Source organism: Heterodontus francisci, chromosome 7 (assembly GCF_036365525.1).
Source record: "Heterodontus francisci isolate sHetFra1 chromosome 7, sHetFra1.hap1, whole genome shotgun sequence".
Lineage (NCBI taxonomy): Eukaryota > Metazoa > Chordata > Chondrichthyes > Heterodontiformes > Heterodontidae > Heterodontus > Heterodontus francisci.
Genome location: NC_090377.1, coordinates 95,407,764 through 95,433,585, shown reverse-complemented (window position 1 = coordinate 95,433,585; position 25,822 = coordinate 95,407,764). Strand labels below are relative to the sequence as shown.

The 25,822-nt window shown below is 44.6% G+C and overlaps 1 protein-coding gene across 1 annotated transcript in view; it reads left to right on the top strand.

Annotated features, from left to right (window-relative positions):
- Positions 1-25,822, top strand: part of dnah7 (dynein, axonemal, heavy chain 7) — a 461,512-nt gene that overhangs the window by 320,421 nt on the left and 115,269 nt on the right. The window contains exons 51-52 of the mRNA XM_068035667.1: positions 12,365-12,491; positions 16,589-16,783. Of these exons, the coding sequence (XP_067891768.1) occupies positions 12,365-12,491; positions 16,589-16,783 (322 nt within the window). The remainder of the gene's footprint in view (positions 1-12,364; positions 12,492-16,588; positions 16,784-25,822) is intronic.

Genomic DNA, 25,822 nt, shown 5'->3' with positions numbered 1-25,822 from the left:
GGAGTCGATGTTGAGGACTCCCAGGGAAACTCCCTCCCGACTGTATACCACTGTGTCGCCACCTCTGGTGGGTTTGTCCTGCCGTTGGGACAGGACATACCTAGGGATGGTGATGGTGATGTCTGGGACATTGTCTGTAAGGTATGATTCTGTGAGTACGACTATGTCAGGCTGTTGCTTGACTAGTCTGTGGGACAGCTCTCCCAATTTGTGCACAAGCCCCAAGATATTAGTAAGGAGGACTTTGCAGGGTCGTCAGGGCTGGGTTTGCTGTTGTCATTTCCGGTGCCTAGGCCGATGCTGGGTGGTCTGTCTGGTTTAATTGTAATTGAATAGAATTCTGCTGCTGCTGATGGTCCACAGTGCAACACCAACGTACCAAACAATCTGAGGCTGAATGGTAAGTTGAATGCTCTCTTCCTCTTCCTGCACTCAGTTGCGTTGGGTGACCCCATGGCTGCTGACCTCCTCTGTCACCTCCATCCAGGCTTGCTTCATCAAGCAGGAAGACCTCTTCTTGTCATCCCTTGTAAAGAGGACGTCCTGCCTTTCCCTGGCAGCCTGGAGGAGAATCTCCAGGGAGCCATTGTTGAATCATGGGGCCACCTGGTATCATCTGCCTGACATGGTCCCTCTGGCTTCCAGAGAGTTCCTGGCCTTTTGAGTGCTTAGTCAGCAGCACAGGGACTCCAGGCAGGGGGTGGGGGGGGGTCAGCACTACAGGGACTCCAAGCAGTGGGGGTCAGCAGCACAGGGACTCCAGGCATTGGGGGTCAGCAGTACAGGGACTCCAGGCAGGGGGTCAGCAGCACAGGGACTCCAGGCATTGGGGGTCAGCAGTACAGGGACTCCAGGCAGGGGGTCAGCAGCACAGGGACTCCAGGCATTGGGGGTCAGCAGCACAGGGACTCCAGGCAGGGGGTCAGCAGCACAGGGACTCCAGGCAGGGGGTTCAGCAGTACAGGGACTCCAGGCAGGGGATCAGCAGTACAGGGACTCCAGGCAGGGTGGTGGAGGGTGGGAGGTGGGTCAGCAGTACAGCAGCAGCATCAAAGGCAAACCAGCAGCAAAGTCGGTCAGTGAAGCAACATTTTAAGCAGGGCTGGCAGGACTTTAAATATGGCGCCAGTGCCTGTGTTCCTCTCCGCTGATGATGCTCCATCCTCCGATGGGATGGGCCCTGCACCTCCACATTCAAATGGTTTGGTTGCTGCATGATTGCAGTCGGCGAGCCGCACATGTTACAAGCGGCAACGGTGCCCACTTCCGGGTCTGCCGCTGGGACCCGTGACGGGCTCACTAAATTCAGCCCGATAGCACCTGTGTGCTAATGGCCCCTCTCAACCATTCTTCCTTTCATGAGGCCACCTAATTTCTTGGGGTGGCCATGACTGCTCCCTGCTGTGTTGTCGCCTCTCTGCACCTGGTCTGCTCCGGACCCAGTGTGCAGCCCATGTGTCCCCACCAAAATCTCAATCTGGGTCTCTACGATTTCTGAATTAACTCTTTAACTAGCTTAATTGGACTTATTTGCAAATCAGGTGGGTTTTTGGGGGTGGCCTTCCCCCTCCCTGATGAACCTCGCCGGCAGCATGAATGACAACGGGAAACCAGCACACCAGCTGGTGCCATTATTTTCAACCTCTGCTGGCTTCAGTTTCCGTCCCCAGTGAGACCTAAAAATTCAGTCCCATAGTTCTGACAGCTCCACGAAGGATATGCCTCTTAGCTCTTCTCCATACTGACTCTGGGGTTTGAATGTCTCCCTTGTTTCTTGGCTACCAGAATAGGGCCCAACACTTGAAATATGGTCTCACCAGTGCACTGTTTTGTTTGACCACAATTTCCTCTTTTTATATTCTGCTGCTTTGACTATGTCGATCAACATCCTATTGGCTTTTTGATATGCCACATTGATTGGATATGTAGAGATTTATGCTGACTAACTCTTACCTATTTCACCACCATTCATGGAGAATATATATTGCCTACTTTTCCTTCCTATGTACAATGCTTTGCTTCAATATCATCATTGTTCAGCCCACTCATATTTTATTTTACTCATTGTGTTATTGACTCTGGCATAATGACTATCAGTGCTTCACAAATGTCCTTGCTGGTCTCGATCAATATTTTGGAATACATAGCATCTAACCTTGGTGATGTATTTATTATAAGCACTTTCAGCTAGTCTAGGACGTGCTTCTAATTTATATCCAAGTCTTGGAGATTGCCACAGCAGTATTTTGGGGAGATCAAGTTATTCATGTCTTTCCTTCTGAATACTTTGTGGAAATAATTGTTCCGAGTATTTGCTATCTTGTGCTCTTCCTCAGTTTAAAATCTATTTGCATCTTTTAATATTTCACTGACAGTCCTCCTGCTATTGTAGCCCAAAAAGAATTTTCACTGCATGTTTTGCCTCTGCAGCTGTACCTTTTCCTCAGTTTCTCTTTACCACATGGTTAACCTTGTGACATGATACCATGGGATCCTATGTTCATCCCAGAAAACCCTTTTACCTTTTTTCCCTGCAAGATTTGTAATAGCCATTTTATTTTTGTCACTTTTGTTTGTTAATCTGTCTATGGTTACATCTATTTAGTCTGAGCATCCTAATCAAAGGTATGTGTTTTTCCTTCATGATCAGCACTATTCTTTTAAAGGTATTCCGTTTGTCTTCTACTGAAATGTTGATGAACATCCTCCTCCAATCCATTTGCTTTTAATTCTTAATTTCTTTGAATTTAGCCCGGAATTTAGCGGCGCAGTGGTTAGCACCGCAGCCTCACAGCTCCATGGACCCGGGTTTGATTCTGGGTACTGCCTGTGCGGATTTTGCAAGTTCTCCCTGTGACCGTGTGGGTTTTCGCCGGGTGCTCCGGTTTCCTCCCACAGCCAAAGACTTGCAGGTGATAGGTAAATTGGCCATTGTAAATTGCCCCTAGTGTAGGTAGGTGGTAGGGAATATGGGATTAATGTAGGGTTAGTATAAATGGGTGGTTGTTGGTCGGCAGAGACTCGGTGGGTCGAAGGGCCTGTTTCAGTGTTGTATCTCTAAATAAAAAAATAAACAATGTTATAATTCTGGATCCTGATGTTTGGAATAAATAATTTCAAAATCCTGGTAAATTTGATCATACTGTGGCCACTGTCCACCAAGGTACTTCCAGTTCCTATACATTGGGGGGAATTTTATGCTCCCCCCGTACTGGCTTTGGAGGCGGGGAGTCCATAAAATCAGATGGGATGATGGTGGGGAGGGTGGGGGGGTCCATGCCACCATCGTGCCTCTGCCAAAATTTGGTCTGGGGCAGGAAGGTTTGTGAATGGCCTTCCCACCCCACTGCTAATTGAGGCCTTTAACTGGGCAATTAACCCACAAGTAAGGGCCTCTTCCCGCTGCAGCTGCAAATGGACGTGCAGCAGACAGCCCTGTTGCCACATGGGCAACACGGCATGGAAAACCATGCAGGCTGCTTCCTGGTTCAAGGGGGACGAGGATGGGGGTGGGGTGGGGAGTGGGTCCTCATTTAAAGGCAAAGTGCCTGAATGAGACCCAGCATTGGGAAGGGGGGGGCCGCTGAGAGCCGCTCCCCTACTCTTGCTGCTGACCTCCCTTCCGCATGACCCCACCCCTTGGGACCCCTCCCACCCTGACGTACATGAGGCCAGCTTCTGGGCCTCCGGAGGTACTCCTCCAGCAGCAGCCACTGTCTCCATGGTGGCACTGCTAATGCTGGCCTTTGATTGGCTGGCACCTTCCAAGGGTGGGACCTCCAGCAAAGGGGTCCTTGATTCTGTAGAAGGCTCACCGCTGTCCATTAAGTGCCTGATTGGCACTAGATTTGGCAGGCCTTCCGGAGAAGAGATGTTGCTTTTTCTGGACGTCGAGACCCCCGCCATGTGGATTAAATTCCCCCCAATTTCTGGGTTATTTACAAGCACCAGGTCAAGATAAACAGTGCCTCTCATTACACTTAGACTCATGAAACAGTTATGTAGTGCATTTATGAACATCGGGGGAGAAATTCGACATTGTTGTATTTGTTTATTGAGCAAAGCATGTACATTGGTGGGGGGGGGGGGGGAGGGAATAAATTTTGAGTCTCAATCTCCCACTTTTGATCTCCCCAAAAATACGGCACCTGTCAAATTGGAAGCCAGGGACTTCCTACTGTGCATGCCACCTGCCCGAAACAGCCAGTAAATGCCTTATGCAAATCAGGTCCTAAAGCTGAAGCTAGGACCCCACTGTAGGGCATGCATCACTTAGTTATCCAGATCTTCAGCGGCCTAACCAGTGGTTATTGTTCCCCAGGGGCCGCCTATAAACAGACAAGTGAAAATGTTTTCAGTTTCATTTCTGTGGAGCCAGGATTTTCCAATTGTTGTCTGCGGCTCACCTGTTTAATGTGGGCCAACGTGTTTGGGTGCACGTTTAATTCACACCACCCATTTCATGTCATAAACCACCGCTAATCAAATTTCTCCCTCTCTTACTTTGAACCAATTTATGTTTTAATCTAAGATTAAAGTAACTTTCCTAATGTCGCATACTGTTCCTATCTCCTTATAGAGCAAACTATTCTTTTTGTCTTTACTTAACGGTCTGCAGTTTAGTTGTAGTAAAGTTTGGATTCTTTTCACATTAGAGATTTTTATCCTGATTAGTTGTTTCTATAGCTTAACTCCTCCAATAGGATCAACTAGCTTTCCTGTCCCATCTCCAAACCCTGAATATTAAATTAATTTCTATTCCCTGGATTTAGTTACCTTTCTTATCTTTCCACCATGTTGTAGTTTCCCATTGCCAGAAAAACTTCTGCTTCTGGCATCTTTATTCTGATTCTAGCATTCGAATATAGGCATCTTAATGTAGATTTGCTTCATTTCATATTCCTCAATGTCTACTTTGTTCTGACTGAACCACACCTACTAGTTGACTGCCTTCTACCCTATAATCCTTCCTGTCTAGGATATGGTAACTTCTATGCATTCTCCTCCCCACCTATCTAGTTTCAATGATTAAATTAGTCTCCAAGTCCCTTACTTTCTTTGTTACCATAAGTATCAAGCTTGAAACAGAGATAGCACCTTCATCTTTTGCCAGAAAGTTGTGGGTTTAAACTTCACTCCACAGACTTGAACATATAGTCCAAGCTGACATTTCATTAGAATTCAGAGGGAGTGCTGAACTGCCAGAGGTGCTGTCTTTCAGACGAAACATTAAGCTAAAATCCTGTTTGCCCTCTCACGTAGATGTCATAGAGTCATACAGCACAGAAACAGGCCCTTCGGCCCATTGTGTCTGTGCCAGCCATCATTTCCTATGGCACTATTTGATGAAGAGCAGGGGAGTTCTCAGGGTGTCCTCGCCAACATTTATCACTGAATCAGATTATCTCGTCATTTATCTTGTTGTTTGTGGGACCTTGTGTGCAAACTGGCTTCTGGGTTTGTCTATATCACAATAGTGACTACACTTCAAAGGTAATCCATTGCCTGTGAAGCACTTTGGGTCAATCTGAAAATGTGAAAGGTGCTATATAAATGATTTTAATATTTACTTGATTTAGGTGCAGGCTGGCTCCTCCATAACCCATCCATTTTATTCTGCACATGCTCCCAATTATTTATGAAGATAGAACTGTTGTTTTGACACCATGGCGGATTTTATCTTGGCAGTGGGGAGGCTGGTAGTAGGTTGGGAACCTGTTTGTTCTGTCAACGGGCCTTGCCATGACTTTTTAACTCAGCCACGGCATTAGCACCCAACTTTTGGGTTTGCCGACCCATCACAGAGTGCGGGCATGATGATGATGAATGATATGAATGAAGGCTCTTTATTTAATGGGACCCTGGCAGTGGTCAAAATTTTTAAATTATCTTTTCATGGGATGTGGGCGTCGCTGGCAAGGCCAGCATTTGTTGCCCATTCCTAATTGCCCTTGGCAACTGAGTGGCTTGCTAGGTCATTTCAGAGGGCAGTTAAGAGTCAACCACATTGCTGTGGGTCTGGAGTCACATGTAGACCAGACCAGGTAAAGACAACAGATTTCCTTCCCTAAAGGACATTAGCGAACCAGCTGGGTTTTTACAACAATTGATGATGGTTTCATGGCACCATTACTGAGACTAGCTTTCAATTCCAGATTTTTTAATTAATTAATTGACTTAAAATTTTACCAGTTGCTGTCGTGGGATTCGAACCCATGTCCTCGGGCATTAGCCTGGGCCACTGGATTACTAGTACAGTGACATTACCACTATGTCACCATCTCCGGAAACCTTCTTGTGAAGGCGAGTGGAGGCAAAGACGTGGGAAGGCTGCTTCCCAGGACTAGATGTTGGAAGCAGTGCTCTTTCCTCTGGACGTGAGGAAAAAGCAAACCACCCAAACTAGACAGGCATGCCTGTAAGTTGCGGAGGCTGTCAGCAGCACTAATGTGGTGCCTAGGACCTGGAGACAGTGTTGGAAAAGCTTTAGGTCAGGAAAGACAAGTTTAGTTTAGAGATACAGCACTGAAACAGGCCCTTCGGCCCACCGAGTCTGTGCCGACCATCAACCACCCATTTATACTAATGCTACACTAATCCCATATTCCTACCACATCCCCACCTGTCCCTATATTTCCCTACCACCTACCTACACTAGGGGCAATTGCTAATGGCCAATTTACCTATCAACCTGCAAGTCTTTGGCATGTGGGAGGAAACCGGAGCACCCGGAGGAAACCCACGCAAACGCAGGGAGAACTTGCAAACTCCACACAGGCAGTACCCAGAATTGAACCCGGGTCGCTGGAGCTGTGAGGCTGCGGTGCTAACCACTGCGCCACTGTGCCGCCCATGTGGCATGCCATTTTCTGGTGGCATGCATCACTCTCTGACTTCTCTAATGTTCTCCTGCACAGCACTCCTCTGATGACACAGGTTGGAGTTCTACGCATTCCTTTCTCTCCAGGCAGCTCCTCAAATCTCCATCTGAACATTTGACACTCACAATCACCCTCATCATATTGCCATCTCGCACCCAACCCTCACAGTTACCCTCAACAAGTTCTCATTCCATCCTCAACACACATTCCACTTCTCACACTCTTGGCTCCTGTGCGTTCTTTTCTCCTACAATGAGAAAAAGCAAACTCCAGGGAAAGGCAGAGAACCGGGGGTGGACCTGCAGCCATAGCTACCCTGACCGCTACGGAGGAGAATGCTTTGGAGATCAGTTGGGTGACACAGACATTAGATGTCAGCGTTGGAGAGATGGGTGTGGCCCATAAACCCAGTGACAGCATGAAATATCACACTGCCACTTGGCACTTAACAGTCACTCATGATGAATTGATGTCACCACTAAAAGGAAAGTCATGTACTATGTTGAGTTTGAATCCTTTCTCCACTCAACACTAACTCATATCTTTGCTCTCCCACAGGTCCTTCAAGGGTGACGGAGGAGCTGATGCAGGAGGAGGTTGAGTAGTCCTCAGAGAAGGTTGAGCACTCTGCACCAGCGCAGATACATACACATCAATGGGTACTGCAGTAGAGGTAGCTAAGTTGTTACATGGTGAGGTGCACATCCTATGTGAGCAGGAGCCGGTGCTGGAGACAGGGACACCAGTGGAGACTCCCCTTCGGAGAGCACAGGTTGCTTCAAGTTCTGCTCAGCTGAACGTAGTTGAGGAGCCTTGTGGGTCATCCATGAAAAGGGAACTTGTAGAACAGCAATGGGAAATGTGTGTGCTTCTATCAGCATTTCCAGAAACAGTGTGCACCCTTGGAGAGAGATTGGAGGAGTCCATTCTAGCATGAGATCCATGATGTCTCAGGCCTTTACACTGATGTCCACCTCCATGGAAAGAGTGGCCACCTGCATTGAGAATCAGACATGGCAAGCCATGCTGGCCCAGACAAATTGCTCGCACACACGGACTTCTACTTTACCCAGGATAGAGGATACCCTGGCTTTGGGGGCTCAATGCCTCACTGATATGCAGCCAATTGCTCTCCAGCTCTTGGCTAGCAGGGAAGTGCAGGTGGGCCATGAAAGGGAAGATGGAGAAAAGGCACATAACAGTGGGAACTCCTCTCAAGGCACACCACTTTTCATCCCTTGCACCCTCCCCTGCCCTTAGACAGAGTCCCACATACTGCCTCCTGGCCCGATGACCGAATATGCCCCTGCACAGATGCCGATGGGGCAGTCCTTGGTGGGGCCCAAAACCCAGAGGATGTCTGGGCATTTCATCATAGCAGGAAAATGAGCAATTGGATTGTTGACTGTTGGAATGAATTGTGTTTGAGAAACGGGCCGGAGGGGGAAGTGTTTCTGATGGCACTGTCAGATGCCCTCAAGCACTCAGATTAGGTGAGGCATGCTTGCATGAGGCTTTCATGGGCTTCTCTGGCAGCCAGGTGTGCAGCTGCAGGCACCCTAGCCATATTTATCTCCTCCTCCTCTTCTTCCTCCCCCCACTGCCGGACCCACCGCCCCGTGAGGATGTTGCTCCACTCCTCTCTGCAGTGTGATGTTGTGAAGGGCTCAGTGGACCACAACAATTCTGGAGACCCTTAATAGGCATACTGAAGGGTGCTTCCAGATCTGTTAGGATACCTGAAGAGCACCGTGCACCGCCCAATGGCGTATTCTATCATTGCCCTTGTGATCATGTGGCTCCTGTTGTATAACTCCTCTGGTTCACTGGTAGGGTTCTTTCCAGGAATCATCGGCCAGGTCTAGAGAGTAGCCCTTTTTTCCAAGGAGCCAGCCATTGTGCTGTGTGGAGGAGCGAAAACCTGCAGGAGATGTGACCTCCGCAGAATGAATGCACCATGGCAGCTTCCAGGATATCTTGCGCAGGCGTCCATGGTATCCTTCCGGTGGTCACAAACTATTTGAACAATGAGGGAGTGGAACCCCTAGGATTTGATGAAGATTACAAGATGATCTGAGGATGCCTTGGTTGCCACATGTGTGCAGTCAATGACTCCCTGTGCCTGTGGGAATCCAGCCACTGCAGCAAAACCAACAGCTCTCTGTGTTTGACTGGCCTCATTGGCAAAGTGGACATAGTGGTGGCCTTGGAAAACAAGGCATCCATGACTTGGAAGATGTGCTAATAGACAGTAAATTGTGAAATCTTGGAGATGTCACCAGAAGATCCCAGGAAGGAGCTTGAGGCAAAGGAATTTAGGCCTGCAGTGATCTTGATGGCCACTGGCAATGTGTGCCCTCCTGGCCCTCTTGGAAATGATCTGCCTGATCCTGAGCATCGTGAGGCACTGTTGCTTCGTCATGTTGTGAAATTCTGTCTTTATATCTTGAGCAGGTTTATTGCCTTTCTCAAGTTGGAGCTCTATGTCCATCCCCTCTGTCCTGTGAAGTGGCATATGGCTGTGGAGCAGGCAGCTGTTGTTGGTGTTGCTGCTGCTGCTGCTGTTAGTCCTGCTGCTGTTGGTGTGGCTGCTGCTGTTGCTCCTCATCAGAGATCCATGCAACTGCTGCATAAGTTGCTCCCATGGTGAAGGCTGACAGCAAGGAAGTTGAGATGAACATGAACAAATTCCCAAGTCGATGAAAGTACTTGCAAAAATTTTGAAATGACATTCAAAGCAGTGAAATCAGGCTGTCAGAACAATTCCTGCAAGCACAAACCTTTGCACAGGTGCAGGTGAGGGATGGGGGTGGGGGTAAAGCCCAGAAATGTGGCATTGGATCAGAAACCCAACATGATCCCACCCACTTCGGGTTTAACCCAGGCGAGTTTGAAGATGAGTGGGGAACCTCCATGGAGCTGTTGGTAAGTAATTAAAATATTCAAAGAGGCAAATAACTTGAGAATTTAACCCCGCATTCTGCCTTTAACAGCCAGTGCATGAATTTCCTGAGCTTTGTGCAATTCGCCAGGGTCCACAAGGCAAGAGCACACCAGGGACTCATTGAACAATGAAACTGATGTGCTGGGAAGCCTTTAAGGAGTGGCATTGCAAAGCTTATTCCTCCTTTAGGTTTCCTGTTAATCATTTCCATCTTTCATTTCATTGGTGAACTCTTCGCCTTTCTCAAGTGCCGGAAGTATACCAGAGAACACTATATCCATTACCTCTGCATTTTAAGGCAATCCTCATGTAGGCCCTTTTTAAGGCTCCTTTATTATTTATCTCATGCTCTTTTCATCTTTGTGGACTATCACCACAGGGCCCAGTTGTAATCCCTTCAGTGTCCTTTCTGATCTTTCCTTAATGTGTACTACTCTAGCTCCAAATAGACAATTTAGCATTAATTTTACTCCTGTCAGATGCTGCCCCTTTGTTCTTGTTTCTCCCATTTGCTTTCTTTTAGTTTTACTTTAAGGGTTGGTCTGGCGCACAATAAAGTTCTCATGTACTAAAGTCACTTAAGGCTTTAAGTCAACAGATCATAACATGAAGTATTCCTCGCTTGGAGTGAGGCTTATTTTGTGTAAATGAATAAATAAAACCTTACACAATGCAGCAACTTATGAAAAAGCAAAACAGATCCCCTAATGATTTCAAGTGTAAATGTACCATCTTTATGTTATGTGCCATCATGATACTGAGCCAAACAGAAACTGAGCCTGAAATTTAAATTCATGGTTTGTGCTGAGTTAGCGGATCTGAGCCAGGGCAACACTGGGGAGATTACATTACCTTTAGTGTCCCCAAGATGGGGGAGATATCAGGACTGCCTATTCATCAATCCCTGTAACAAAATGACTATATGTGGAAGACAGGACCAAGGTTGGTTGTGACATGTCCATTGTCAAATATCCTGCTGACACTCACCATCAAGTCTCATGAGAAGGATAATCAGTTGTCCAAAGTACCAGAAGATTGTAGGCACTCGTGACACCATTTTGCAGTATCACAAGTGACCATATTCAGGAGAGGAGGGAGAAAATTGGAAAATAGTTTCTGCTTATCTTTTTGAAGAGCTTGAAGTCTGTTTCTGCCAGTTTGATCATAGCTCTCACTTCTAGCATGACCACCCCTTGACAACATTACAAAGACAATAATTACATGATATTGCCATAGAATTAATTGACTGTGTTGTGCCTCCCTGAAAATATTAGTGTCTGATTATTTGAAATGCACATCTTCATGTTATTACAGCGTTTTGCTTGTGGTCACTTTCCCTAGGTTGTGGGAAAGTATCTGATATTCTGCATACTGATGGCTTCATGTTTTTTTTAATGTGCCCTCTGTAAAAAAAAAATCACTATTTCACTTATCTCCAAAACATGCTGCTATCTCTTTATTAAAATGGTTCATTCTCTTAAAAAAACAACTGATGAACCATTCCAAAATTAATCTGTCAAATGCTCTGAATATTATCAGTCATTTTTACTCCTCACCAATCCCATTATATAAAGCAAAAATCATAAAACATAAAAAGCAAATCAATTTTGGAAATCACTGAAGTTACATATTCCATTTTACAAATCTCTCCAATAATTTTCAACTTCTCAGAGGCCTCAGCTCTAGATCTTCTAGATTTGTAGCATTCTAAATGAGCATTGCTATTTTGGGTTTTGGTTTTCCATGGATTTGCAAAAACAGTACTCCTCCATACATCTGTCATATAGAAAGAGTGAATAGCAAATGGAAACAGACTCACACAGAAATAATTAGAGATTGAGTAGGAATCAGAGAGACAGTTTTAGGAAGTGAGAGCCATTTTTACATTTTCTATCTGTGAAATGCAGTAACACTCGGTGCTGTATCTCTAAACTAAACATTCCAAAAATATATCTATTTTGATGCATTTTATTCGGCTGCCCCTTGCCAGTTTTTTACTGGCCCAACCAAGTTTTAGAAAATGCCACTTTTAACTGCAACACAGTGACTTAAAAAAAATTACGTTAAAGCTGTCACACATAAACAGGCAGCAAGCTTAAAACCTAATTTTATTATGGCAACCTTTATTTCTAAATGAAAATACATTTTCTCCAAAATGGAAGGGAAGCAATGCTTTGTGCCGCGATGAGCCATTGTCCAACATACGAATGAGAACTCTCTATTCTTGAATATTAGGAGAAAATTAGAAAATATATTGCAGTGGGATATTACTTGATACCTTTGTAAGAATTCTTGTTTATCTAGTTATGCAATGCCAGTGGAATTTTCTCTAATATAAAATCAATTAGCAAAATTTGAATATCTTTGGAACCTTTGTTGCATTGTATATGAACTGACATGTATAGTTGATGGAAATTGTAGACTTTTCATGTGCAATGGACTATAAAACCATGACGAGAATCACAGCAACCTAAGTGGTTTGTAATTACGTTTATAATGTACATGTTTTAATATTTAATTTGTCTCTGAACACTTCTAGGTTGCAGATCCTAGAAAAGCATTTTACATACTCATTGTATGTGAATGTGTGCCGATCGCTCTTTGAAAAGGACAAGCTGCTGTTTTCATTTTGCTTGACTATAAACCTATTAAGGCCCGACGGACTGGTCAGTCCTCCACTTTTTAATAATAACCTATTATATGTGAAAGTTATATTTCGGAGCGTTCTGAAGGAAAATTCTAAATTAAGGCAATTACAACAATTTTCTCCTTTAAATCAACATTTCTGTAAGAGTTTTATAATTTTTTATGCACAGCTATAAAGAATGTTCATCTATTTTTCAGTGTGCTTAGAGAAGCTTTCATTCCTCCCTGTGATATGGCATTGCTTTTGTAAAACATTTAGCTTGCAGCTCCATGGTGGTCATTACAAATCCCAACAGAAGTCTCTTTATAGCATGAAGTGAAAGGTAATACATGAAATGCTGCTGAAAGGGGGAATCATGCGCATTCAATAAGTGAACAGCCCTTAGTATAGAGCACAGCTAAAAACATAAAGATCTGAAATTTCCTGGAATCTTTCAGTGTAACTACAGCACAAGAGTAACTTGGCACTGTTTTTCCAAGGAAATTTGCATTCAACTAATTTACATCGATTATAAATATGCATAAATTTCCTGGACCATTTGCACTATGTCTGAGATATATCTGCTGAACCCCTCTGCCACTCATTCACATAGCTCCACCCTCATGCAAAAGTCCAGCTCATGTGAGTTTCTTGCCTTTATGCCAGTGAATGTGGTGATGTAGGTTATGCCCAAAAATTTAGATGTGGCCTGAAGTTACCTGATATCAGTGGAACTGGAATTTCTGGGGTTTGATAGAGATTTTCTTCACACATTGTTTTTTGAATGTTTCTTACAGTGAGACCCCATGGCAGAAGACAGAGTCCAAATGGTCTTAGCCCCTATTGGTAGTGTTGCATTTGCACTTGCTTTGTGGCAGTTTTTATATCCTGGCATAGGCAAGTGGGCCCCCGCAGGAAATTTCGGTGTAAGTTCCTGTCGGCAAGGTCGCCATAGAAACTGGCATAAATGTCGACATAATATCTGTCTAAGGACGATCCAAGAAATTCCTGGCCAAAGTTTCAGCTGACTGGATAAGACCACATCGACATTTTGATGAGCAAAGTGAGCTAAATTGTCCTCAGTTAAGAACATTGGGCTGGAGACACTACATATAGTAAATTAAATACAAAAGCCACCAAGATTGTTTCCATTATTGTTTTGGTATCTGTGATGCATATATTGCACTTTTATATTACTTTTAAATTGATATTCGTTTATTACATTGAATCAAAATAATAGGCCTTCAGAAATTGCGGCTGAACATTAGTGCGAAGCAATCTTAAAGAACAGGTTAATTAAAGTTCAATTAATTTTCTTTAAAAATTCTCTCTTAGAAGGAAATGGTGTGCAAAGCTTCAATAATGGTTTTATTCAGTGAATAGCTAACCCAAACAGACCAGGAAGGTGCCAAGATCTGTGCTAAGTTGCATTTTAACTGGAGCAGTGTCGGTGCTTGCAGTGTATCTGGGTTGAAAAGGGAAAACAGCCAGGATTCCCATTTTTAATCACTTGGGTGGGAATCCACTGGAATGGCTGAAATATAGGCTGGAATGTGGTTACACTAGGTTCCAACCAAGCACTGAAGGTTTTGGGTTGGCTGTGTGGGTGGAAACCTCTGTTTATTGTTGAGAATTCCAACACCTGTATTCTTCGCAGGGTCCAAAAGCTTGATAAACGCAGTCAGCTTGGTCAAACTAGGGAGGCCAGCCAAATCATCAATGGTTATAGAGACTACCTGGGGTCCAGTCTAGGATTGAGAACTGAATCCCCAAAGGTCTGGCAATTTCTTAAAGGAATTTTTGAAGTGACCCCCCTTTGTAAAAGGGCTGCGGGGGCACCAACAGTTTCTTCCAGGGAAGGAACCAGGCACCTCCACCACCCTCTTCCCTCCCTGCCAGGAATTGTTAACGAGAATTTTCGGTTTCCCTCAAGGAGACGACGCTAGATGTGGCCCGAGCCTGCCGAATGCATGTAACTTGTAAAACGATTGACGGCACAGTGGCGCAGTGGTTAGCACTGCAGCCTCACAGCTCCAGGGACCCGGGTTCGATTCTGGGTACTGCCTGTGTGGAGTTTGCAAGTTCTCCCTGTGTCTGCGTGGGTTTTCTCCGGGTGCTCCGGTTTCCTCCCACAAGCCAAAAGACTTGCAGGTTGGTAGGTAAATTGGCCATTATAAATTGTCACTAGTATAGGTAGGTGGTAGGGAAATATAGGGACAGGTGGGGATGTTTGGTAGGAATATGGGATTAGTGTAGGATTAGTATAAATGGGTGGTTGATGGTCGGCACAGACTCGGTGGGCCGAAGGGCCTGTTTCAGTGCTGTATCTCTAATCTAATCTAATCTAATCCCATGAACTTTGACAGGGTCAGTGGTGTAAACCCAGAATGGGAATATTTTGTCACTTACAGCAAGGTGCATTGCCCCTCAAGTTTTCTGAGTCACGATGTAAATGTTTGTGTTGTCATCAATCCCAAACATGGATCGTGGACACTTGTGCAAATAGTGAAGATTGACCAGTTCCCAAGGAACTGTATCCAAGCAAGGAGTCAGTGCCTTCAGGAGAGGATAGAAAGGAGAGAGGAAAAGAAAAAAGTCTTAGCAGATAAAGTGCCATCTAATTTAATACAGAAACTCAAATTCTATTCATGCCATTTGTTGCATATATTTGCATTTCAATGTTTATGTTTGGTTTATAGAAAAATTAAAATGTCACATGAAAATGGAGTAAAACACTGCTTCTTGGTACCTTTGTGATACTAGTGGAACTGTGGAACTCCTGTGCTGTTATTGCTTTATAACTACAGGAGTATTATACCACATAATAAATAGGGGTGATTTTAAATTTTCTCTGAAAGTGGGCATAAAGTGCAGGGTCTGCCCAATGGCTGCAGTAAGAAGCTCAATGGTAAACCGTTGGCTAGACCGCTCTGCTCCAATACCACTGGAAAAGCATGTATGGTGCAAGTTCCATGCATTTGTACTGAAAATTGCAAACATGGTCCTAAAGCTGCTGTGAGATTCCTGTTGAATAAGCAATTCGGCTTCCACTTGTTTCAGGTGAGAGTGATTCTCCTCTTGCCCACACCCCCACCCCAAAATTTCAAGGTCTGATTTTTTTTTTCTCTGCTTTTTAGTTGCTGTTATCCTGTTTTGCAGCATAACCAGGAGGGGAACAGTTGAAACTTGACTGCCATCAGTTATTATGCTGCAAAGGGGAGCTGTGTACCACTTATCCAGCCCCTTAAGGGCCCAATGTTTTATTGCTGTGAATAGATATAACATGACATCTGTTAAAGTAAATTTGCTGTACTTGTGGGGAATTGCATGAAAATGACAGATATATAGACACACATAAATAAAAACACAACAGGCCCAGGCACGCAACATGCTCCAATGTGGGTTGCAAGTGCAAAAGGGCACAGACTGTATGCCAGGCTCATTCGGCTTCTGATTTTTATGTGAATTTGGCAGCCATCCCATATTATGCCTGGAGTGCCTATGCAGCGATGAGGAGGCTGATTTTCTGCCCGTTGACAATACTGCACTCTGTGCCCCACCCCATCTCTGTACCTTTGATGCCTTTGTTTTCCCTCCACCCACCTTCCATCCCCTGACAAGAAAATCACCCAGTTCACAATTGGCAGCCAGTAGCCCTTCATTGCTGGCACCGAACATTGCATCCCTGCTGCTCCTGGCTCATCGGGAACAACGTCCTTCGACCAACAAAAAATTCTACTAATGAGTTGACCTCACATTATCAGCTTATTTGTTCTCAGGCACACACAATGCCTAAACAGGTCCTGTGCTGCTGAGTGTGTTACTGGCCTCTGTTTGACTTTTTAGTTCAACTGAGCCCAGTACAAAAAGAAAAAATTCAGCATCTTGCAGCAAACAATTGTTTTGTCAGTACATTATATCCTAAACATTTTTACTGGAGTAATGTTTATTGGTTTACAAACACAAATGGATATCTAGCATTTCAAAATGAAGGAAATGAGGACTTCTACCCACATTGTTGAACTTTTGTTAAAAGTTCAAACTGAGGCAATGTTTAGCTCTTGAGATGTGCTTAGTTATGGTTTGTTAATCAGATCGTATAGACATTCTGTCTATTAATGCTGCTTTTACCTTCAGATTAATGATGAAGAGTGGACATTTTTGCTGACTGGTGGCATTGGCTTAGATAACCCCTACATAAAGCCATGTGACTGGCTTCCTACAAAATCTTGGGATGAGTTCTGCCGTCTTGATGAAATTACAGCATTCATGGGCATCCGGAAAGAGTTTACAATTTTGTTAGATGGATGGCAGACTGTGTACAACAGCCTGGTAGGTTGGGAGGTGGTGGCAGGAAAATATATTTTTTAAAATTAATCTGTCTACCTTCAAGGTTATTTTGTCAGTATATTGATTATTTTGCTTGTACTTAATGCATGCTGAAAATATTGATATTTGCCAAACTATAGAGGATATACAAAATAACAGACTGCAGTCTTTTGCAAGTGACAACTCATCAATGTATTGTGCAATGTAATTTACCGTAGGGTGTTTAGTTCAAGACGTGACACAAACCTTTCAGTAGCTCAGCTGTTTAATGAAAAATTATTAAACATTCAGGCTATACAGTGCTAAGTTTAGTATTTTGTTTGTCAAATAATATATTACATATATGTGATCACTGATTGCCATATAAATCTTATAGCTATTAAAATAATCTGTTAACTGTTTTTGTGGCCTATTAATATTGAGGATGAGGGGCTACCCAGATTGATCCAGTTGAACTTAATTCATGGACTATTTGAAGCTGGTTCAAATGGGTGCAGCATAGGTAGATATCTTTTTGTATCTAAAATGTTTATCTCTACTTTTCATAATCTCTTAGTTAGATCTTGGAATCGAGGAGTTTGCAGCCTTGCTGTATAGCTGCTGTGTCCATCAGATGTCTAGCCAAGTTTTCATATAGGTGAAATCACTGAGGTCAATTAGACGGTTTCTTAGCTGAATATTTCCAGCATTTTCTTTTCTTATTTCAAACTTCCAGCATCTGCAGTATTTTGCTTTTATTTTGGAGGAAAAGGGGTAAGTGGTTTTCAGGTGAGCTAGGGTTTCAGGGTTTAATGCAAGCCTGTTGAATTCTCTCAGAAGTCGTTCTCAGTGTTTGCAGGCCTGAGGTGTTTGTAGATTTCTCTCATGGTTGAAAGTTCAGTTTGAAGACAGAGGATCGCTTCAAATTTCACTGCTGCATAAGTTAAAAATGTAGAATTTTACAGCAGGGTGCCTCCCTTCTGGCTTGTTTGATATTCTTCCAGCCCTTAGCTGGACAAGCTGTTTGGTGATGCTTCTTTCTGGGCATCTCTCTCTCTCTCCCCCTTTGTCTGTCTCTCGAGGGCTGCCTTTTTACGGTAAAAGTTTGTTACATCTCGTCTCTGCTGGGAGACAGGGATTTTCTTCCCTGTAATGACTGACAATGGTCTAGGATGTGGCTACTTTTACAAATTCATTGTTTCAGAAGAACCCATTCAATTCAGGAATGTTTCAGGATGGGGTAATAGACACCTCTCAAACTGGTTCGGCATCCTTTGTTCTATGACCCGGGTTCAATTCTGGGTACTGCCTGTGTGGAGTTTGCAAGTTCTCCCTGCGTCTGCGTGGGTTTCCTCCGGGTGCTCCGGTTTCCTCCCACAAGCCAAAGACTTGCAGGTTGACAGGTAAATTGGCCATTAGCAATTGCCCCTAGTATAGGTAGGTGGTAGGGAAATATAGGGACAAGTGATGATGTGATAGGAATATGGAATTAGTGTTCTTTCTTTGGGCCTCCTTATCTCGAGAGACAATGGATATGCGCCTGGAGGTGGTCAGTGGTTTGTGAAGCAGCGCCTGGAGTGGCTATAAAGGCCAGTTCTGGAGTGACAGGCTCTTCCACAGGTGCTGCAGAGAAATTTGTTTGTCGGGGCTGTTGCACAGTTGGCTCTCCCCTTGCGCCTCTGTCTTTTTTCCTGCCAACTACTAAGTCTGTTCGACTCGCCACAATTTAGCCCTGTCTTTATGGCTGCCCGCCAGCTCTGGCGAATGCTGGCAACTGACTCCCACGACTTGTGATCAATGTCACACGATTTCATGTCGCGTTTGCAGACGTCTTTATAGAGGAGACATGGACGGCCGGTGGGTCTGATACCAGTGGCGAGCTCACTGTACAATGTGTCTTTGGGGATCCTGCCATCTTCCATGCGGCTCACATGGCCAAGCCATCTCAAGCGCCGCTGACTCAGTAGTGTGTATAAGCTGGGGGTGTTGGCCGCTTCAAGGACTTCTGTGTTGGAGATATAGTCCTGCCACCTGATGCCAAGTATTCTCCGAAGGCAGCGAAGATGGAATGAATTGAGACGTCGCTCTTGGCTGGCATACGTTGTCCAGGCCTCGCTGCCGTAGAGCAAGGTACTGAGGACACAGGCCTGATACACTCGTACTTTTGTGTTCCGTGTCAGTGCGCCATTTTCCCACACTCTCTTGGCCAGTCTGGACATAGCAGTGGAAGCCTTTCCCATGCGCTTGTTGATTTCTGCATCAAGAGACAGGTTACTGGTGATAGTTGAGCCTAGGTAGGTGAACTCTTGAACCACTTCCAGAGCGTGGTCGCCAATATTGATGGATGGAGCATTTCTGACGTCCTGCCCCATGATGTTCGTTTTCTTGAGGCTGATGGTTAGGCCAAATTCATTGCAGGCAGACGCAAACCTGTCGATGAGACTCTGCAGGCACTCTTCAGTGTGAGATGTTAAAGCAGCATCGTCAGCAAAGAGGAGTTCTCTGATGAGGACTTTCCGTACTTTGGACTTCGCTCTTAGACGGGCAAGGTTGAACAACCTGCCCCCTGATCTTGTGTGGAGGAAAATTCCTTCTTCAGAGGATTTGAACGCATGTGAAAGCAGCAGGGAGAAGAAAATCCCAAAAAGTGTGGGTGCGAGAACACAGCCCTGTTTCACACCACTCAGGATAGGAAAGGGCTCTGATGAGGAGCCACCATGTTGAATTGTGCCTTTCATATTGTCATGGAATGAGGTGATGATACTTAGTAGCTTTGGTGGACATCCGATCTTTTCTAGTAGTCTGAAGAGACCACGTCTGCTGACGAGGTCAAAGGCTTTGGTGAGATCAATGAAAGCAATGTAGAGGGGCATCTGTTGTTCACGGCATTTCTCCTGTATCTGACGAAGGGAGAACAGCATGTCAATGGTCGATCTCTCTGCACGAAAGCCACACTGTGCCTCAGGGTAGACGCGCTCGGCCAGCTTCTGGAGCCTGTTCAGAGCGACTCGAGCAAAGACTTTCCCAAAGAATTAGTGTAGGATTAGTATAAATGGGTGGTTGATGGTCGGCACAGACTCGGTGGGCCGAAGGGCCTGTTTCAGTGCTGTATCTCTAAACTAAACTAATGTGGCAATGTTCAAATACGCATGCGCCATCTTTTGCAGCATTGTCTTTTTCCTTAAAAAGGCAACTCCAATTTTTATAACACTTCAGTTTGAGTTTTTTTCACCGTCGCACTTCTTGTAAGCGTGACATCTCATTACAGCCTTGGTTCAAACATGGACAAAAGAGCTGAACTCAAGAAGTGAAGTGAGAGTGATTGCTCTTGATAACAAGGCAGCTTTTCACCGAGTATGACATCAAGGAGCCCTAGCCAAATTGAAGTCAATGAGAATCGGGGGAAAACTCTTCACTGGTTGGTGACATACCTAGCATAAAGAAAGATGGTTATGGTTGTTGGAGCTCAATCATCTCAGCCTCAGGACATTGCTGCAGGAATTCCTCAGGGTGGTGTCCTGGGCCGAACCATCTTCAGCTGCTCCATCATAAATTCGTAAGTGGAGATGTTCGCTCATGATTCCAGTGTTCAGTACCATTTGCAACTCCTCAGACATTGAGGCAGTTCGTGTTCATATGAAGCAAGACCTGCACAACATTCAGACTTGTGCTGATAAGTGGCAAGTAACATTTGCACCGCACAAGTGCCGGACAATGACCATCTCCCACAAGAGAGAATCTAACCATCTCCCCTTGACATTCAACGGCTTTACCATCGCTGAATCCCCCACTATCAACATCCTGGGGTTACCATTGACCAGAGATTGAACTGGAGCAGTTACATATATACGGTGGCTAAGACTAGTGGCCAACCATTTTTCCCTTGAATCTGAAGAAGCAGAAACAGGGTTAGAAATAAACTCTGACAGGGTATTGCTAGCAAAGATACAATTGGAACAGAGGAAACTTGAATTTGAAGAAAGAGAGAGAGATAGGAGAAAGAGAAAGAAAGAGTCTTCCAGAAGGAATGTGAGGGAAGAGAAGGAGAGAGACAGGCGAAAGAAAAAGAGAGGGGAAAGGGAGAAAGCAAGAGAGGAGAGAGAGAAAGAAAGAAAGCAAAGAAAGAAAGAAAGCAGAGAGAGAAAGAACCTTTCAGAAGGAACATGAAAAAAATGAGAGAAGAGAGAGAAAGAGAAAGAACCTATCAGAAGGAATGTGAGGAGAAAGAGAGCTGAGGCTGCTTGAGTTAACTAGGGGGCGACAGAATAATGCCAGTGAAAGCATGACCAATATGAAGGATCGTAATTCAGGGCTGGGTCTAGACTTGTTAAAATGTTCCCAATTGATTCCAAAATTCAATGAGGGAGACATGGAAGCATTTTTTATATCTTTTGAAAAATTTGCAAGGCAGTTAAAGTGACCAGCTGAGGCTTGGACTCTCCTGCTACAAAGCAAGCTAACTGGAAAAGCCCTTCAGGTTTATTCCCTGTTGCCAGATGAAAGTTCATCAAATTATGAACTGCCTAAAAATGCTATCCTCAGGGCATATGAGTTGGTATGGAAGACTATTGCCAGAAGTTTAGAACCCTCAAGAAGCTAGCTGATCAAACTTATCTGGAGTTTGAGAAAAATAAGCAGCTGGCTTTTGACCAGTGGTTGAGGGCTCTTAAAGTGCAACCCAGTTATGAAAATCTCAGAGAGGTAATTTTGCTCAAGGAATTTAAAAACTCTCCCCCGCTGTCCATAAAGACACATGTAGAGGAACAAAAATTTCATAGAATCCGGATGATGAGTTTGCTTTGATCTAAAAGTCAGTTCCCCAGGGAAAACCTTTCCTAGTCACCCCCACAAATCTGAAAAGGACAAATAGTGGGAAGGTGATAGAAGCCCAAGCAGTCCTGGGAGAGAAGGAAAAGCAGGAGACACGGGGGGGGGGGGCTCCTCCAGCCAAAAAGGAAGGTGCTGTCAGTCGGAGTGAGACCCGGAGACCTGTGTGCTTCCATTGTAATAAAGCAGGTCATTTAAGAGCTGACTGCTGGAGACTATGGGGAAAGCCTGTCAGGTTATTCAGGGCACTCCCACTCAATGAATGAGAAGGGACCCTGATGGAAAGCACAGCTGAACAAACTGTGGCTTTAACGGCAGTAATAGTAAGACCCAGGAAGCCTACTGTTGCAAGTGCAGGAAAATTTAATAGCATTCCTGAAAACTATCAGGATTTTGTATCTGAAGGGAGAGTAACCCCATACTCCTCGAGTGGGGCAAGCAAGCCCTTGGTAATCTTCATGGTCACAGGGGCCACTAGATCCTTTTTACTGGGAAAAGGCCTGACCTTTCCCCCAGACAGTGCAGTAAATACCAGAATGGTGGTAACTGGTATTGGAGGGCGGTGTATGCCTGTACCTTTACTTCGGGTGCACTTGGAGTGCAACCTAGTTTCGGGACCGGTAACTGTAGAGATTGTCCCTTGTTTGTCTGTGGACGGGCTTGACCTGCTCCTAGGTAATGATCTGGCAGGGGCACAGGTGGTAGTTTCCCTGTAGTGAAAGAGAGACCACAAGAGGTCAGAGAGACAGGGTAGTGGCAGAAGACAGGCCCCTGCAGTTTCCCTGAATGTGTAGTGAACGGGGTCATGATCAAACCAGCTCCCCCAGAAGAGTTTGAATTGGCACTGCAGGCAGATCACCATGAGGTCTGTCTGTCTGAGACTTTCTTTGGAAAGTTAGTAGACCCAGGGAATGAATTAAATCGATTTTCCCTAGCTGAGGCTCAGCGAGCCGACCCAGTAGTGAGAGAGTTAGCACAGGCTAACCAGTCTGAAATTGAAGCAGAAGGAGTCCCTGACTGCTACTATTTAAAGAATGAGGTATTGATGAGGAAATGGAGTTCTCCTCACAGACCTGAGAGCAAGGAGTGGACAGTGGTTCACCAGTTAGTGGTGCTGCAGAGGTATCAGAGAGAAATATTAAGAATGGTCCATGAGATTACAGTGGCTGTACATGTCAGTATACGAGAAACCAAAGCCCACATAAGACAGCAGTTCGACTGGCCAAAACTCCACAAAGATGTAGTGGAGTATTGTAGGAGTTGCCACATGTGCCAGGTTGAGGGGAAACCGCAACCTTCAATGAAATCTGCACCCCCTAAGTCCTGTATTGGTGTTTGGAGGACCCTCCAGGAGAGGGCTGGTGAATTGTAAGGGACCCCTGCCGAGAACAAAAGGGGACAGACAGGCACAAGGCTGGCAAAAAGTTAGAGAGGAAAGAGAAAAAGTGACCAAGAGAGCAGGTTAAAGGAAGTCCGGGAGGAATCCCAAATGGAAATTAAATGTATGTTCGTAAACCCCTACTGTCTGGTCAGCCATGAAATGTTTGAAAAATTAGACCCTACATCCTCCTATGTAAATGCAGACACAAGAAGCACCCCACCTGAGTTGCTCACAGCATTTACAGCAGCCCACAGAGGCAAAGAAAGCCCTCAAGAGGGTAGAGAGACCATGAGGGTGATGCATCATCTAGTTGAAGTGCCACAAGGGAGTGCAGTCAAATCTGGACAAATACCTGAAAGCAGAAGTATCCCAGAGGACAAAGGGAAAATTAGCAAAAAATCTCCTCCACAGTCAGGAGAAAAGGGAACAAACCATCCCCTGAGGTGAAAAGCCCTTGCATGACTCATCAAAGCACTAAAAGAGAGTTCAGAGTGGATCCACCCACTGCCGATGCCCATGAGCAGAACTCCAACCTAGGGCTAATTAAATCTAGCCCTCCCCCTGCAAACCTCAACAGGAACAAAGACACCCTAGGCAGTGATGGAAATGTGCAAACTGAAAAAATACTTCCCCAAAAATCATATGTTTATTGGGATGCCAAAAAGGGCAGCTTTAAGCAGCACTGCTACCAAAAGACAGGTGGTAACAATTTTCAGGATTTCTAACTGAATAAGAATGAATGAGAGAGATGTGTGTTTTCCTGTACCTACTCTTCTCTCTAGTCCCTTTTAATGAAATGCTATTCTAAAAATCACATTTCATTCCATTGTGTGTGGAGGTGTCATGAAGACCCCAACTGCCACGAATGAGGCATATTAATTTCATCATATGAAGCATTAATTTTAAACTGTTCCTGGACTGAAGAGATGATTGTTTAAAGAGATCAGGGGCTGGAAAAATTTGCATTCTAAGAGACAGTTGCCTAGGAAAAGACAATGGAACTGCTTCCTGATCCAATTAACCCAAATGGATTTTGATCACCCGACGTTGAAGGTGGAACAAGCCAGACAACACTGCTGGTGTCTGCTAACATGAAAGGAATCCACAAAAACTAAGGATAGTTTGTTAAAAAAAACAACTAGTCACATGACTAACCTGCTGGCCCAGGGTTTTTGAATTGTGCTCACAGGATAGTTTCTCTCTCTCTCAAATTCCCAGATCCGCTGAAGTTACTTAAATCTCAAGAGTGAAGACTCCTACGTCGAAACAAGCTTGAAAGTGTGCACTGGGCCCCAACGAAAAGGCAAAATTTAACTGCAATCAAAGACTTTACATCAAACTCAAATGACTGTAAATTAACCCCAGCTATTGCTTCAAACTTTTCCCTTTATTCTTACCCCTTTTCTGTCTCTATCTGCGTGAGTGTTTATCGTGTATGCATGCTAGCATGGTCACATTGCGTATTCGTAGTAGTTTTAACTGAATTAGAGTTTTAATGTTAATAAACTTACACCTTTCTTGTTTAAATCTAAGAAAACCTGTCTGGTTGATTTCTTTGTCTTACAATTGGAGAGCAGTGAACAAGGATTCACTGAGAGGGAGCCAAAAACAGTGTTTTAAAAATTAAACCCTGTTATGGTCAAACCAGGCAAAGGCTGAAAGGAAATACCCTAGACCCCTTTCTCACCTGGTCGTAACAAGGGGTATTAGGAGGTGTAACCAAAAGCTTTAGTCAAAGCGGGGCTTTTAAGAAGAGTCTTAAAGGAAGAGAGTAAGATGGAAAGGCAGAGTGGTTTACGGAGGAAATTCTAGAGTGTGGGGCCAGTTAAATGCAGGTACAGCCGCCAGTGGTGGAGTGAAGGGAAGGGGTGCACAAGGCACCAGAGTCAGAGAAATGGAGAGTTCAAGAAATTGTGGTGGGGTGGGGAATTGAATGATGAGAAGGGATTGCAGAAGTAGGGTGGTAAGAGGTCACAAAGAGAGTTAAACATGAGGATGAAAATTTTAAATTTGAGGTTTGGAGTAACTGGGAGCCAATCTAGAGCAGCAAGAGCAGTAGTAATGGGTGAGCGGAACTTGATGTGGATAGAGTACAGGCAGCAGAGAATTGGATAAACTGAAGTTAATAGACGATAGACAATGGGAGGCAGTCCAGGAGCACATTGGAATAATCAAGTCTAAAGGTGGAAAAGGGCTTGGATGAGGGTTTCAGCAGCAGATGAACTAAGGTAGGGGTAGAGGTGAGTGCTAATACAGTGGTGGAAGTAAACAATATTTTTAATGGAGAAGATGTACGGTAGTTCAGCTTGGGGTTAACTAGAATATCAAGGTTATTAACAACCTGAAATTGATGGCAAGAGCAGAATTTGTGGTGGGAGCTGAAGACAGTAACTTAAGTCTTTCCACTGGTTATCTCAAATAAATTGTGGCTCATTCAAGACAGAATCATAAAATAGTAGAGCACAGAAGGCGGTCAGTTGACCCATTGAGTCTGTGCAGCTCTTTCGAAGAGCAATCCTGCTCGTCCCACTGCACCAATATTCCCCATTCCCCATGGTTTCTTTATTTACTCCATCTAAATCCTTCATGACTTTAATTACCTCTATCAAATCTCTACTTAACCTTCTTTGCTCTAAGGAGAACAACCCCAGCTTCTCCAATCTATCCATGTAACTGTAATCCCTCATCCTCTGTACCCCCAAATTCAAGTTATTAATGTATATCAAAAACAGCAGTGGTCCTAGTGCTGAACCATGGGGAAAGCACTGTGCACCACCTTCCGGTCCGAAAAACAGCCATTCACTTCAACTCTGGCCAGGATTTTGATGCACACTGGGGTGGGAAAAGAAGCAGCA